This window comes from Bidens hawaiensis, unplaced genomic scaffold (assembly GCF_021521415.1).
Source record: "Bidens hawaiensis isolate Kalapana, Puna unplaced genomic scaffold, B.hawaiensis_p1.1 tig00008762_1, whole genome shotgun sequence".
NCBI classification, from domain to species: domain Eukaryota; kingdom Viridiplantae; phylum Streptophyta; class Magnoliopsida; order Asterales; family Asteraceae; genus Bidens; species Bidens hawaiensis.
Window position 1 is genome coordinate 164231 of NW_027491632.1, and position 16920 is coordinate 181150.

Consider the following 16920-nt stretch of genomic DNA (forward strand, 5'->3'; position numbering starts at 1 on the left):
ATATTTTAATTAAAGTGGTGAAATTAGAGCACGGTTTAGACACCCCGTTTGGCCGCGGGGCCCGTTTCCGTATTTAATACACCGGAAACTGCTAAATCGGGTAAAATTACCCAAATCATCCGAATTATTTTCGGATGATTTATTTTTACTTGATTAACTTAGTTTCATGAAAATAGTCCATTTTTAGGGTTTTTATACACCAGTCAGCTCGCTTAGGCGAACTTTGCCGGTTTACGCGTTTTAAGCTTTAAAAGTTTGTTTTTATTTTCTATTTAGCACAAATAATTATCGGTTTAGTCTCGGATCTTGAAATTTTGAACAAATCACTTTTTGACAGTGGGGAATTTTATAAAATTATTTCCATAATTAATTTTTATATTTAACATTTATTTATCTATTTTTAAACGCCATTTAAACACTAAATATATCGAAATTCCAATACGATTCACTGTATATTCGAGTATAATTCGTACTGTGAATCATATATACTCGTATAAATGCATTATAATTCATATATTCAATATTTAATAACATGTAAATAGTATATACCGGCTAGGGTATACCTGAATTTGCCGGAATCGTTACAGGCAACAACTTTGAACACATGCATTGAATGATTTCCTCTTTTCAGCCTTATCCCCTTCACATGATGCATTCATGGCATCATTGATTTAATGTCAGCTGGTAGTTCACAGGTGAAGACATTAAAGGCAGCAGGTAAAACAAAATTTAGTTAGGTTGGGTAAACCTAGCTTGAAGTTAACGGAAGAAACAGAACAAAAACGAGGTTGTAAACTTGTTCTTAATCCGCCATTGACAGTGACAGAATAGGTCCCAATGATTGATCCGCCATTGCCAATGGCGGATCCTACTTGATTTTCAAACTGGTTCTTCCTAATCCGCTGCTGGCAGCAGCGGATACACCATTTCCCTTTTTTTTTACTTTCCCCGTTTTCCTTTTTTTTTTGTTGAATAAACACCACTTTGAAAAAAAAAATTCCTTCCATGGATTCTTCGCCATGCTCTAACAGTGGTGGTGGTCGGAGTCTTCTTGGTAGATTTGGAAACTTTGATTAGGGAAACGAATTTGAGGGGTTTGGAAGATTGGATTCCAAAATTGGGGATTATGGTTCTTGAATTGGTTGGTTCAATTAAAAAATTAGGGATTAGGGTTCCAAGAAGGGGAGAAACAGAATCATGTCATTCAATTAAAATGACATGTTGAATTTGGTAATAATGCACAGAAATGATGGTGGCAGCAGTGGTGTGGGGTGGGTGGTGTTGTCTGGTGGAAGAGAGCGAGAGGGAGAGAGAGAGAGAGAGAGAGAGAGTGATGTATTTTTATATATTGAGTGTTTTTTTTTGTTAAACTATTTGTTATTTAATAGGTGAAATGACTTTGCCCTCACGTGCCTTGCACATGATCTGACTTAATGAGAAAAACTTTATCCATAGGTGAAATGACTTTGTTATTTAATAGGTGAAATGACAAATTTTAATGCTGAAAATTTATATAACTCGCCAAAATATAAACTACGAATTTGAATTGAATAACTCTCAGTTTATTATAATAAAAAATATAAGTTAAAAATTAATCACAAATTCATTTATCCATAATCACAACTTTGATGAGGTTATATAAACCGTGACTAGGTACATTAGAGATAGACTCGAACTCCTAATTAAATAATAAATAAAATCTCCATGTTTATCTACTAATCTAATTAGCTATCATAAATTAAATATAGCTCATTTAATTTATCCCTTATTGATTCAATTAATTGACCCAATTTTCATAACTCGGAAGTCACGCCCAACTCGGAAGTGACCCAACTTTGACACTATGTTAGTGTCGAACAATACCATTGTCAAGACTTTATATACGTGTCACATTTTCTTTTAACATGCAACCAATCAAAGCCTGTACATAGGAGTTCTTGACGATTGTGACGCGACACAACCTTTAACCCATATGTCTTGGTTGCATCATATGATAGAAACAAGTTGATGTTGATAAATAAACAAGAAAAATGAAGATATGTGTAGATGGAAATTAGATCGGCTCAACGTACCTTAACTTCTAAATTTTCATCACGCTCTTCCACCGAAAATATCAAATCAAGTGTTTCTTTTTTTTAGTATGAAAAAAGATGAATATTACTAACGTGACAAATTAGAAAATGAACTACAAGTAAAAGAGAGTGGTTTAAGGTACGTTTAGCACAACCCTCTTTAAAAAACATAGTAAAGCTATGGATTAAAGTACGTTTAGCACAACCCTCTTTTAAATCCCTTATTATTAATTATTTTGTCAATGCTGCTGAGTACTCAAAGTTGAAAGTAAACAAATCTTGAAAATGAAACAAAACTTAAGCTTTTCGTTAATCACACCAACAACTCATCTTCTGATGTAAATGTGATCTTCACATATTCTAATTCTAAGGTAATTTATGATACCCCTTTTTCATAAACTGTTTATGAGCTACTAAACTATTGTATTTTACTTCATTCAGTTTCTTGGATTATTTTAGAGACAAAATTAGGGTTTATATTAATTGTCTACTTCTTATGATGAATTCATCAATGGCTAACTGGTTTGTATGGATTGTTTTGAATGTGTATTCATGGTCAACAAGTATAAAGATTTTAAAGATCTTCTGTTTATTATGGGTGATTATCTTACAGAGATGATAATACATACTCTGGGTGTGCATTTAAACTAATCAATTTTCAGTCATTCCATGGAAAATGATGATTATGACTGTGATTTTACTTACTTATTTTAGGGTCAAAATAATAAGATTTGGGCAACTTTTTCCGATTATTGTGGGACCCACTATCGTGTTTTTATTTATCTTGTCATTTGTAAGAAAACCACAGCAATTTTGAAAAACACAAGAATCTTTAGCAGTGGCAGACTGAAATCGTTAACTCACGAACGGGTCGATTACGGTTATGTTTTTATCTCTGATGCAAAGTCACAATCTTTATACTCATAATTGTCACTAAATACTTTTAAAAAAATAAAATTTTGGACAAAATGTGTTTTGTGACGGGTTATATGTTAGGTTTTTACAGCAAAATATGTACGGGACAGATAGAGGAGGTGGTAGTGTTGATACATTATTACAAAACTACAAGCTTGGGAAAACTCTTGGTCATGGTTCTTTTGGTAAAGTCAAAGTGGCCGAGCATGTTTTGACTGGATACAAAGTGGCCATCAAGATTCTTAGTCGAAGGAAACTTAAGAATCCTGAAATGGAGGAAAAAGGTATCGTCATATTTCATAGATTTAATTGTTTTTTTTATATTTTTTATTGTTGATTATAAAATTGTTCTTTTATTTGTGATGTGTATGTAGTGAGACGAGAAATCAAAATTTGTAGATTATTTGTACATCCTCATATTATAAGACTTTATGAGGTGATAGAGACACCCCTTGATATATATGTTGTTATGGAATATGTGAAATCCGGGGAGCTATTTGATTATATCGTGGAAAAAGGGAGGCTAAATGATAATGAAGCTCGGAAAATTTTTCAGCAGGTATGTTCATGTAAATATTTTCTTTGTTAATTAATATATATTTGTGAATTAAAATCAAGATACATTTTGTCTAATTTTATTTATATAGTTAATGTGTTGATTACAATCGCAAAGAAATATGTAACTATAATCATAAACGATAATCTTGTTTTAGATAAAATTTACAGATTCAGATTATGACTCTATTTTATATTTTTTTGGTTATTCTACTATTGTTTTAACGCGTTATGTTTTTATAACACCAGTTAGTAATTTTCCAACATATATGATCATTGCTAAAGTCTTCGTTATATCTCATATTTCATCAGTAGAAATATTTATATTATTATAATCTTTGCAACTTTATTTACATTAAAACAGATAATCTCGGGTGTGGAATATTGCCACCGTAATATGGTGGTCCACAGGGACCTTAAGCCGGAAAATATTTTATTGGATTCACGAGGCAATGTTAAGGTTGCTGATTTCGGGTTGAGTAATATTATGAGAGACGGGCATTTTCTTAGAACAAGTTGTGGAAGCCCTAATTATGCTGCTCCAGAGGTAAATCATGTGTTTTTTTTTAAGTTTTTAATGAATGTTGATTTAGATTGTAATAACAGGGTGATAGTTGATATGCAGGTGGTTTCGGGTAAACTTTATGCGGGCCCTGAGATAGATGTGTGGAGTTGTGGGGTTATCTTGTATGCTCTTCTATGTGGCACTCTTCCTTTTGATGATGAAAATATTCCTAATCTGTTTAAGAAAATTAAGGTACTATAGTCTTTTGCCTTCTATTTATAGGTGGCTAGGGCTGTAAATGAGTTGAGCTGATACGGGCCAGGTTCGACATGGGCTCAGCTTGTTTTCTTCACGAGCAGAGATGTTGCTCGAGCCAGCTCGCTTATTAAATAAATATAATTTTATATTTAACGCATATTGATATATATAAATAATTTTAGCATACACATAATTCATAATTTATAAACAAAAGAATTTATAATCTCTGCATATTACAATTTGTGTTACACTTTTGGGTTATAGTTTATACATATTAAAATTTAGGCTATAATTAAAACGAGCCAATGAGCCGAGCTTACCCTGGCTCGAGCTCGGCTCGCCTTATTTACAAACAAGCCAGTTTCGTGCAAGCTTTTTGAAAGATGATTGAGGTGACAAGAAAGTGTATTTCTAATGCATACGCATGCTAAACTGCTTTGTTCAAAGATTTAAATTATTATTGCGATTTAAATGGACGTGGTTTGTTTTGATCGATCTTAAAAAAGTTTTGACATTTTTATTTTCAGTCAGGAATCTATACTCTTCCAAGTCATTTGTCACCCGAAGCCCGTGATTTAATTCCAAGAATGCTTGTTGTTGATCCCATGAAACGAATAACAATTGCTGAGCTCCGTCAGCACCATTGGTTCAAAAGTCAACTTCCTCGTTACTTAGCGGTCCCTGCCCCAGATGCAACCGACCAGCTCAAAAAGGTATGTTAGGTAAGGGTTGGGTCACAATCCAAAATGATTTCAGGTCAAACGAGTAATCTTCTGATTCTGCTTAATAGGGGTGGGGTGTGCACGGGTTTGAGCTCAAATCGAACCAAAAGCTGACCATTCGCTTTTTGGGTGTTTTATTAAAACCAATGTGTTTCGGTTTATAAAATGATGAATTTGGCAAGTTTCTTATAATATATAATCTATCTAACTCTATGTTTCTTTTAATTATCAGCTTGATGAGGACATCATTACAAAAGTGGTCAACATGGGTTTTGCAAGAAGCGATTTGACTCGATCACTTCAAAGTCGTGTACAAGATGATGTGTGTTACCTCATTACTTTTCTTATAAAGTTGAAAAAACTTTAAATCTTTTGCTTGTTTTACGTCTTGAGTCTTTTCTTACCAGGCTACAGTTGCATATTATTTGCTGTTTGATAACCAAACTCGTGTGGTTGGTGGGTATCTTGGAGCTGGAATTTCAGAGTCCCTGGTATGCAACTTTTATTTTAAAAAATATTTCATGTTCATAAATACTAAAAAAGTAGCAATAGTTATCTTCCTTAAAAATTTTATTATAATAATCCAATCGTATTTTAAGTAGAAATTGTTACCTTCCTTAAAAGTGTTATAGTTTGGTGTTTGAAATTTGAATATTATTTGGTGCAGGAAGGTAATCTTGCTGCTATGAATATAGACAACGTCCCGGACCGAGATCATTTATTAAGGTCCAATTTGCCTGGTGAAAGAAAATGGCAAGTTGGGATGAAGGTTTGTTAAATTTTGTCTAATTTTGATAATTAAGATATTTGAGTAATAAGTTGGACTTTAACTTGGAAGTCAAACCTATGACTTTTCATGCACAATTTTGTTGACTTTTCATATACATAACATCAAATTGGATTCACTAGCGTCATGTGGTAGAAATTTTGGTTGGATATTAATATCTGTTCTTGCATTTTAATCCTCACATTATTAAAGCCTTGTGGCACTTTGTATAAATTTTGAGAAGGGCAAATACCATAAAAAACCAGCATACTTAATGTTTTTTCTCATAAAAGTCGGTCAACAATTTTTTGCATATAAAAGTCCCTGAACATGCTAATTTTGGACACATGTTTTGTTCATAATATAGGTTTCTTTTTTCATTCTAGCCCATTCATCAACATAATTGATTTGTTACTTGCTTTAATGGATTTCTTTCATTACAAACAAGTATTAATATCACTATATTATTTATTTCGGTGCTTCGTCCATTCGTTGGAAATAAATAATAGAAAAAGAGAAATAAAGTTCATAGTTCGTTGGAAATTGCATTATGTGAAAATTTTTGAATGTATCTTATCTGGATCATTATTGGTTAAAGCATGTGGGTTTCAACTTTCAACATAAGAGTAATTTGGTTGATTAAGTTGTGTGTTTAATTGGTCTCATCCTATGGTGCAGTAACCGAATGAAAAGAAAACATTATGAACAAAATATGTGTTTTTATGTTTGTTCATTCAAGTAAAAGATAATTAAATCTCATTCAATTTATAACTTTTTTTCATGATTGCGTTCAAACTTAGCATGTACAGGGACGTTTATGTGCAATAAATTGTTGAGGGACTTTTATGAGAAGAATCAGAAACTATGTTGGTTTTTTATGATATTTGCCCTTTGAGACGTGATTAAATTTCTCTCGAAGATCTAGAAGTATTTGTATTCATTTCAAAGTTGAAAGATTTAGTCCATTTGATCTTGAAAGTCATATTGTACCTTTTCTTTTCCCAACTTTAATCATCAATTATAAGTTGTGAAATAAAAGATATAAATTTTGCCTTTTAAAGTCAAACTTACAATTTTTCTCTTACAAATTGATATGTGTTGTCAGTTCAACCCTGACATCCTCAAACAACTGGTATTAATTTGAGAAAAAAAATTATTATTATTTTGTTGATTTAAGATATCTTTATTCATTTAACAGCTAAAAGATTAGTCCTTTTGACTTTAAAGGTCAAACTTGGCCTCTTTTCTGATGACCAGAGCTTTCTTTCTCATATCTTAGTCATAGACTACAACAATTTATTAAAATAATGTCTGTTGTTGGGTTTTGAAGATTACAGCAAGTCCTCGTGATATAATGACACAAATTCTTGAAGTTCTGAGAAGCCTAAACGTCTGCTGGAAAAAGATTGGGCCCTATAACATCAAGTGTATTTGGGCTCACCTTTTGTACGAGAACGATGGCATTAATTCTGCTAATATTCGATCACAGAATGTTGTGAAGTTTGAAATTCAGGTAAAAGTAAAGCCCATTCATTTTCTTTAGTTTTGTTTTTTGGTTTGCTTATGTAAATGTAAAGGTGGTGAATGGGAGGGTCAAACGGCTCTGGGTCAGAATTGGTAATTTTTGTACAGGTTGAAATGAGCCTGGTCAAGTCGAACGGGTCGGGTCAAAATTGGTAAAATTTTGTATCAAATGGGCACGTCTAGAGGTGGTGCATGGGCACGTCAAATGGGTCCGGGTCAAAATTGATAATTTCTTTGTGTTTTTCGGTTTACCTACGTAAATCTAGAGGTTGTGAATGGGCATGTCAGACATGTGCGGGTCAAATTTGTACACGTTAAAACGAGTAGAGTCAGGTTGAATGGAAACATTTTTTAGTCCATATGCTTCTAAATTTGAAAATCAATTAATATGAAATATATATGATTACAAAAGTTATATTTGTTTAAATAATAATCTAGTTTTTCAGATAAAAATGATTTAGGATGTTTTATGTAATATAAAGATACTTTATATCCTTTCTAGTCTTGTAATCTGTTAACCTATATCTAACTCATTCATTACAAATGGGCCAAACTTTCCTATGTAAATCAAATGAACAATTATTTGATCTTTGATTTGACAGCTTTACAAGACTCCAGATGACAGATATTTGTTCGATGTCCAACGGGTTAAGGGTCCCCAGTTGGTGTTTCTTGATTTCTGTGCTGCTTTGATACTGCAGCTAGAGACTAGCATCTTGTATACAAGATCCAACTGCTTGTGAATACTCTGTTTCATCTACTAATTTTTGTAGATTTTGCTTGTTTCCATATACTTGGATCATCAATTTTGTTCGGAAACTTTCTTGTAATTTTGTAGTTTCTTGTAAATTTGATCCAGTTCAAATAAATTTTTTTTCCAATTCAAATAATTTCACAAGTTAACCCGACACCCTGTACAGGTTTTGCAAAGGACCTGGACACAGCATGCTGTTTTTTACCTTTCTTTGAAATTAATGAACCTAACATTTCTAATGCAAGTTGTAAATATGAAATCATAGAACAATGCATAAACTTTTACTTAAGCAATACATAATATAGTGATTGTCAAGTTTCTTAAGCGCAAGATATATTAAAGCTTACCAGATAAATTCTAATATTTTGGTACCGGAACCTCTTATCACCTGTGAAATATTAAAACTTCTCTATATCTTTTTGAAAACTTGGCGCTTATTTTTCCAGCCCGGAAGGACACGTGGCAACGTAGACGAATTGCATTCACATGTTCCCATTTTTAAACTCACTCGTAATAATACAAAACCAATAACTGCTAAAAATAATCATAGAGTATAAATGTAGAATCATACAACACATTAAAAAAAGGTTGGGACCAAAATTGTGACAAGATTATTGCATCATAAAATTTAGAAAATATATGTATACTTTAATTTCAATCAATTTTAAAGCCTTATTCCTCGGCTTTCATGAAATGATATGCCCTCCTTAACCTCTGCAACAAAGAACACATGGTTAGTTACAAAAATTTGCTACATTTGAATAACTAATGAAATAAATATGATTAAAAAAAACAAAATTATCATAACAAAGAAAACGGTACTTTTTTAAATGTATTAATAGGTTTATAATCAATGATATTACAATAATAAATAGCGGTGCATGTTTTTTTAAAAGAATAAAAATTTAGAAGTCCTACCGTTGTAGTATCTCTAATGCGAAGGAGGTCCAATCTTTCTTGTGGTCTTCGATGCGTTAAAGTAGCAAGCTGCATCGATAACGTGGATACAAAGATTATTAGTAAGATTAAGACATGGTTTAATCAATTAAATGCATACAAACAATTGCATAAAAGAATATCAAAATAACTAGCTTCTTGTTACGGGCCAAAAAAAGGTCAGGTCAGCTTGAGTTGACCCGAACATTATTGTACAAAACTTTTACGTTTTAAAGCAATTAGTATCACATATTATTTAGAAAACCTATATTAGTTCAAATATATTATAATTATTTATTCAACTTTCAACCCGTTATAACTGTTTTTTTTGCTAAGTTAAGAGAGGAAAGATAACCAAACCTGACGCGTTCATCATTAAACGGGTCAAATTTGCCCTTGTACATATAAATATGCGTACCCAAAAACTGAAGCTTTCAAGATCGGTTGTTGAAGGCATCAAACCTTCTGCTTTATGCAGTTCTGTAAGCCTCATTTGATCTGCATTAAAAATCCCATTTATATACATGATAATCTAATTTTTGAATATATAAAATCTCTATAAACAACTAGTGTATCAGGCATGATTAAGAAAATTGCATTATTTCAATAATAAACTTTACACATTCTCGTTTGACCCTATTTCTTATTTTAACGTATGGTATAAAACATAACCGAAATTGACCCGTTTAATTTATATGATTCTACCTCCACGTGCTGCTTCTTGAGCTGTTCGTATCCATGATCGAGCATATTCCGCCACTATATCTGTCATATCCTGCAACTATAAGCATCAAAAAACACCATGTAAAAATGGGCTCGGAATGCTATACGGGTCAAAATGGCGAGTCAAATTGAGTTAGGTTGGCATGTACACGTTTTGTTAGGGGTGTAAATTTCCAACACACAAACACAATACGAACCTAACATGAAACTCATGGGTTTGGGTTTAGGCTAAACAGGTTCGGGTCAGTTTCGAGTCGAACATGAAAACTTGTAACGGGCCGGTATCTGGTCAACCTGGCAGGTTCGAGGGTTGACTTGTAAGTGGTGTTGGGTTCTGTGGTTTAATAAGTAATCACAATGATTTTAGACATTTGTGATTTTTTGGTGTAATTTGTAATTTTACGTTAGTAATATACAAATTTTCGGATTAAACAGGTTGTTTTCATGTCAACCCACGAATTCGCAAGTTCGTTTTTGAGTTTTGACACAATTTTGCAGTTTGTGTTCGTGTAAAAATCATGGGTTTGTGTCGGTTCAACCCGTGACCTGTTTAACACATCTAGTTTTTATCCATTTTTAAATAATAACATAAATAAATACACACTTTAGGCGATTCTATGCATTAAGCATAAATTTTTACTTATTAAAATGAATAATTTTAAATTGTTTTTTAAAGATCCAAAACAATCCAATTTTATTTATTTTTAATTTACTTTCAGATTTTAACCATTTTATATTCGATTTTGTTTTAAGAAAATACAAAATATATTATATTTAATGACTAGCCAATTTCTATAAAAGAAAATCAAGAAAGCCAAGGTAACTTTTTTTATTTTATTTCTGAGTTTATTTTTGGAATTCAGGCGGTTGCATTCATTAAAAAGACTTAAGAGGCGATTTTCAATATGATTGGCACATTTGACCCGTTCTATGTTATAGTTATATTCATTATTTGACCCATATGACCCGTTTGAGATTTTAAAAAGACAACAAATGACTCATTTATAAGTAAACAGGTCTAAATTGCCACGAATATAGAACACATGAAAGAAGACAATGATCCCATTTAAATAATAGTGTATTCCCGTTATACCCTTCATTTTAAACCTGGATTTGGAGGCTAAGGTATTACCAAAACTATTGTCATAACAACAATTTATCGACAAACCGCAGGTCAAACTAAAAGACAAAGTCAAAGGTATAATTACATCAGATCTCTCTTTTGTTCCTTCTGCTGGAGTCAAATCATGCACCCATTCAATCTCAGCAACACGGTACCTTCATAAACAAAAAAAGGGATTAAAATATTCATATCAAACTTATAACAAGACAAGAACTTTTGTCAGCCAAAAGGCAACATTCCACCATCATCAACAAAATAACATAGAAAAAAATTCAAACAAGAATGGTACTAATGCTAACCCGTCTTGATCCCAATTTCGAAGGATTCGACATCTTCGTCTACTTTCAACCTGCGTAAAATTTGATAATTACAGGGTCAATAACAGATGAAGCTTTAAAAAAAATTAAAAAAAATGCATAAATATATAAAAATAATTTATCAAACAAACATACCTAATAAAATCCCATATATGTGTCTGTGTGTGTCTGTGTGTGTGTGTATAGGGTTTGGATCTCTTCAGTACTCCAAAAAGGTTTAAGAACTTTTAACAACCAATCATTTTATTTATTTTATATATTTAATATTTTTTTAGAGTACTTTTGTCATCTGTTATATGTAATTTTACGATTACATATATGTGATCACAAGTTTACATATGTAGAATAACCAATTCACACATATGTAATCATAAAATCACATATAATAAATGACAAAACAACCCTCAAATAATATCAAATATATAAAATGAATAAAATGATTGCTAAGAGTTCTTCAAGTTCTTAGATTTTTGACGTTCTGAAAAGATCACGGTCCTATATATATAAGAGAGAGAGAGAGAGGAGAGAAAAAAGAAATTTCACCTCGAGGAAAAATAGCCCATCTGGAAGAGGCTCACAACTACATGATTAGAAACAGTTTATTAATTACAAAATAATGAGCTACAGACAAACTTGTGTAAGATACAACTTATATCAAGACAAATGATTTAAAAATACTCTGTTATTTCCACTTCACATGCATAATCAGCTATAGATCCTGTGGATTCAAGTGTAACCTACATTAAGAAAAAACACAAATCAGACCCAAGAACAGCGAGTTTAAAGTGGTGGCAAAACTGAAAAGTAAAAAGAACATTTAGCTAAACAAGTCAAACGGGTTGAAAGTCAACCAAAGTGTAATTTTAATGCATAAAACCTTCTGAATCAATTTATATATATAAAAAAACACTATAATATTATCTACCATTCCCATTCGTCGATTTCCTTCCATGATTCTCCTCACCTGTCATTTAGACATCAAATTGAAGTCTTAAAGATAGTCCTTTACAAAATGAATCTTTGATAAAAAATGTTCAACAGAAACCACTTGGGCACTTGGTCTATAAAATATCAAAACGCATAATCAGTTTTAAAAATAGGAATAATATAAATCTCACCATAAGTCTGTAACGGGCTTCAAAAATATTCAAGTGGAATTTTTGGCAAGGTAGAACAACATCCAACACAAAAAGAGGTAAAAAATCAGGGCCCATATTGGTCAAACTGTCATTCTCTAATTTTCTTTCTGCATATTCCGCCGCGAAGTTCCTCTCTATTATATTTTTCAGTGTCACACTAGATAAAAAGAAAAGGAGAATTCAGTACTATTTAAAATCTAGAGTTATTATGCTACAAAAATTGTATCTTTCTCAGATTATACTTATCAGATTATACATAAATAATTTATGTATAAGGAGTCAACTCATGAAAAAGTCAACATGGTCAAATTTCAATGAAGATAAGGGTTAACCAGCTTTTGGCGCCACATAAAAAAAAGGTCAACATGGTCAAGTTCTAAAGAGCATATCTCACCTAATTGCACAAGTTCTAGGACTGATGAACAGAACCGTTCGGCACAATGGGCATCGGTTTCTTAATATTCAAGGGTCAAAATGAATATTAGCGAACTAACATGTTGAAAAAAATCTAGTGAGATAAACAAAAAAATTCAACTCACCTCGGTCCATTGACTGGAAGAGGCATGACCGACAAAAAGTATGTCCGCATGGAGTTGTGATTGGTTCATAAAGCAACTTTAAGCAAACAGTGCAGTCAAAGTCATCGGTCCGTGGTGTTTGACCATGGTTTCTCTTCCCAAAAAGATTGGATGTGAACTTTTCTAATTTCTTTAAAGCGTTGCTTCATTACACCATAAACAGAAAAAACTTATTATAAAATGAGCAAATATATGAAACTGTTAATAACTTACCTTGAAGCATCAACTTGAAGACCCGTAAGAATTACATCACGGGCTCACTCAAACTTTTCTAACTGCCAGAGAAAAATGATTACATGAGTAATAGAACTACAAAGTATCAAATGATTATGCAATAGATGATTTATAATCTACTCACCAACATGAGTGCATTTGCCTTAAGGATATATGCCATTTCAGAATTAGCTTTTAACTTCATAAACTGCTCAGCATCCTTCAATGCAAGCTGAATAAGCAAATTTCAAAGATCTGAAAAATTCGAAAAATGACAATAAACCGAGCCTGAAAAATAAGGATCACATACATTAGCATGGGTTGTAGGATCAAGCCCACTTAATGGTCTTAGTTCAGACAAAGAAGCCGGTCTGTGTTTCACAAATTGACCAATCCTGGTTCAAATGATTAAAGAGATTAGTGCTAGTGAGACGTTAAACATATTGATACATGGGGAAGGTTCATGAGATAAGCGCAAAATTATGAGAAAACTACTACCAATCAATCAATTTAATTTATTTTATTTCAAATTTTTTTATTATTAGGTTAAAAATGTAAAAAAGATAATAAAAATTATATATATATGTAAGCCCACAAAGTGTAATTTCGTGAGCTACATATTTTTTAGAAATCTTTTCTATGTTTCTACATTTCAAAGTTTATAATAAGAAGAAATGGGGATTTGTTAGTAGTAGTTATAAAGTTTTTTCATGATGATACATAGAAAGAATTACCTGAGGTAAGCAGCACATCGGTTGCTAAGAATGAGAGGATCATCGGGTTTAATAATATGAGCTTTGGAGTAATAATTGACAGCCTGATTAATAATAATATTACTCAACGACTCAGAGATACGGAATTATATTAAAGCAACAACTGAATAACGGGATGAGAAGAAGGAAGATGTACCTCCTCGAAGCGTTCATCTCTGAAAGCTTTGTTACCCTTCTTCATGAAATCATAAAGATGATTAAACCTTGCTGTATCCAACAAGTCCCCTTCATTTGCCTGCCAGCAACACAATCATATGAATATGATGATAGGGGTGGGGTGTTGAATAAAATCGAATTAGAAATTTGAATTGAATAGTAAATATCCCCCCCTATATGATTGATGATTGATCAATATGAAGGTAAAACACAAACATGTATACATGTATATGATATTGATATTGACATCAAACTTCCTAACAAATTCATATCATAAGCAGAATTCATCATCAATTCAATTAAATTAAATTAAGGAAGAAGAAAGAAACAAACTGACTCACCGAAACGAAGTCCTGCACATCTTCAACTCCTTCTAAGTTGAATCCAGAAGCTTCTTCGTGTTCAGTAGCCATGCCAACACAATTCAACTCAAGTCAACTCAACAACAAGAAGAAAAGTGTATAATAATAATAATAGTGAAATTGAAGCCAATAAGATATCGAGAGGTTGTAGGATAACAGCAGCAGCAGCAGCAGCGTGTTCTTCCTTGTATCCTTCGTTTCATACACGGACCACATTCACTTACGTCTCTCTATGCTTCATTTTCATTTTCATTTTCTCTATCTAGATTGATTAATAGTAAGAATAGATTTACACTAATTATACAAACTTTGAATTTTACACCTTTCGCTCGCAAAATCAACAATTAATTGAATTAGAGTAGAGATCAAAAATCAACCACCAATCTCACCCACACAACTAACTCTTTTCTACTTCTACTTGTGTGGCCTGGCTATCCATCATTATTTGGGTTGGGACTCTCACAAACTAACTTTATATTATATAATAATAATAATAATAATATTTATATTTTTTGATTAATATAATGTGGCCAGTTTCAAGTTTGCGGATTAAACTAACCACATTTCTCGACATGTTTAACTCATTTATCTAGATTTGTAAAATAAGTTGTTGGATAGCAATCAAGATATAAACATGCTAATTAGGATGGTGGGTTATAAAAATGGAACGGTCTAACGTGTTCACTTGTCTAAATGAAAATGTTGGTGGGTTGGCCAATTTATTTAAATAAGCCAAGTCGGGCATACCAGTTTAATTAAAAAGATAACTCGAGCACGGCTCGATTATTACACAGATTGTATATGAGAGTTCAAAACCCAATTATCTCGTGTCATTGACGTGTAATGTTCAGGTCATCTTGAAATATAACACCCCTAATTAGTATTTTTTGTCTTAAGGGTATTTAGCATATACTATTTTTATTAGAATTTATAAAATACTAAAGAGGGATTATTTAATAGTGTGTTCACATGTAAAACTTGGTCGGCTCAACTCTGGAAGGAGGTTTTGAATCAACATTTTTTTGTCAAACATTGATCATCCCTTACTACTCGGCTCGACACTATTTATTTAAGAACGCAAATTGTCACCCAAGTAAATGCCATATCCGAGGTGGATCGACGGGTGTTAGGACCAATGTTTTTTAAACCGAACCAGTTTGGCCGATCGGACCAGCATTTTGTACCCTGATCGGTCCGATTCTATGTGGTTCGATCGCTTCTCAAAAAACCGAACATCCAAACCGATTCACCGGTCCGAGCGAAAAACCGGATCAGTTGAACTGGTTTATCATATGGATAAAAATATTGTTTTTTTTATTTAGCATTTTTTTCGGCCTTGACAACCATTTTTAAGACATAGTTTGTTCGGTCAGTCGAACCGGTAGCCCGTCCGGTTCATAGTCCGATCTGGTTATGAAAATATTGGTTAGGATAGCTAGCCCAATCAGCATCTATGTAGAAAGTAAGAGTAGAAATTTGGCTTCGTTGCATATAAATTCTCACAGCCAACCCAATCAATATCTTTGATGTACCGTATAATTCTTTTAAGTGCGTTGAAATGCTCGATACGAGGTGCATGCATGTTCATGCATATTTGTTGTATTGCGTAGGTTAACTATTGCCCGCTAAGCTACGGTAAGTGATCAGGTTATTGATCATTGTGTCGGCATTGACAATGATGCCAATATTTTAGGTTCCTTCCTTAAATAGAAATAACTAATCGGTCCCAAGTGTTCCCCCCATGGGCCCAAACATATTCTCATGCGAAATCGTGTGCTTCAAAAGGCGCCAAACAAGAAACTAGTGAGCTAGGGAATTGTTATAACTATATAAAATATGAAATAAAATGAAGTAACTAACTCATTTATGTCTTTATCTAATGTCCTGCACACTTAAATGATGAAAAATATATGTTTAATTAAAATTGACATTTCTTGTCTTTTAGATTAAGGCTAACTAGAATGAGACCCCCGCGCGTTGCGGCGGAAACCTAGTTAACACACTTGAAATCTTACTTCTAAAAAATGATTATCATGCTTCCTTTAGACAGTGACGGATCTAGAAATTTTTTCCAGTGGGTTCACTTTTTTTAAGATACTACAATTTTTTCCAGGTCGTTCGACGATTCGGGTCGGGTAAGGTTCATCAAATAATAAATTGAAACACGATACAATATTAAAAAAATATCATCGTTGGCAATTAAAAATACTCACAAAAAAGACCAGAGTTTTCTATGCCGTATGTGTTAAACGTGTCTCATAGCAACCTATTGAATGCGCTAAGGGAAAGCAAAGAAAAAAAGGGACCAACATGCCGTAAACAAATCAAACAAACACGAACAGGGACATGTTCGTGTTCATTCACATTTCTTTAATTAACACGGAGACGAACACTTAATTGGACATATATTTGTCTTCATGTTCATTCATTTAAAAAAATGAATATGTTTGTGTTTTTTTTTATGTTCGTTCATTTAAAATATAAACAAAACAAACATAAATAAACATAATTGAAACAAAGATAAATGAA

General features: G+C 32.5%; 1 protein-coding gene and 1 pseudogene across 2 annotated transcripts; one reads left to right on the forward strand and one right to left on the reverse strand.

Moving 5' to 3' along the window:
• The first annotated feature begins 2326 nt into the window (after window positions 1–2326).
• LOC143529900 (SNF1-related protein kinase catalytic subunit alpha KIN10-like) lies at window positions 2327–8147 on the forward strand. The gene is made up of 11 exons (XM_077025584.1): window positions 2327–2443; window positions 3079–3271; window positions 3362–3546; window positions 3907–4089; window positions 4168–4299; window positions 4833–5018; window positions 5260–5349; window positions 5435–5518; window positions 5695–5796; window positions 7124–7306; window positions 7920–8147. The coding sequence occupies exons 2-11, from the start codon at window positions 3085–3087 to the stop codon at window positions 8058–8060; spliced, it is 1473 nt and encodes a 490-aa protein (XP_076881699.1). The 5' UTR covers window positions 2327–2443; window positions 3079–3084; the 3' UTR covers window positions 8061–8147.
• Window positions 8148–8603: 456 nt separating this feature from the next.
• On the reverse strand, window positions 8604–14643 carry LOC143529917 (uncharacterized; annotated as a pseudogene). The gene is made up of 18 exons (XR_013134754.1): window positions 14371–14643; window positions 14010–14108; window positions 13835–13917; window positions 13411–13495; window positions 13246–13332; window positions 13101–13162; window positions 12848–13030; window positions 12704–12763; window positions 12289–12466; window positions 12096–12134; window positions 11849–11907; window positions 11714–11750; window positions 11153–11202; window positions 10939–11008; window positions 9713–9788; window positions 9426–9505; window positions 8990–9058; window positions 8604–8785 (listed from the first exon to the last, which is right to left on the reverse strand). The product of XR_013134754.1 is annotated as an uncharacterized LOC143529917 (transcript).
• Between the last annotated feature and the right edge of the window lie 2277 nt (window positions 14644–16920).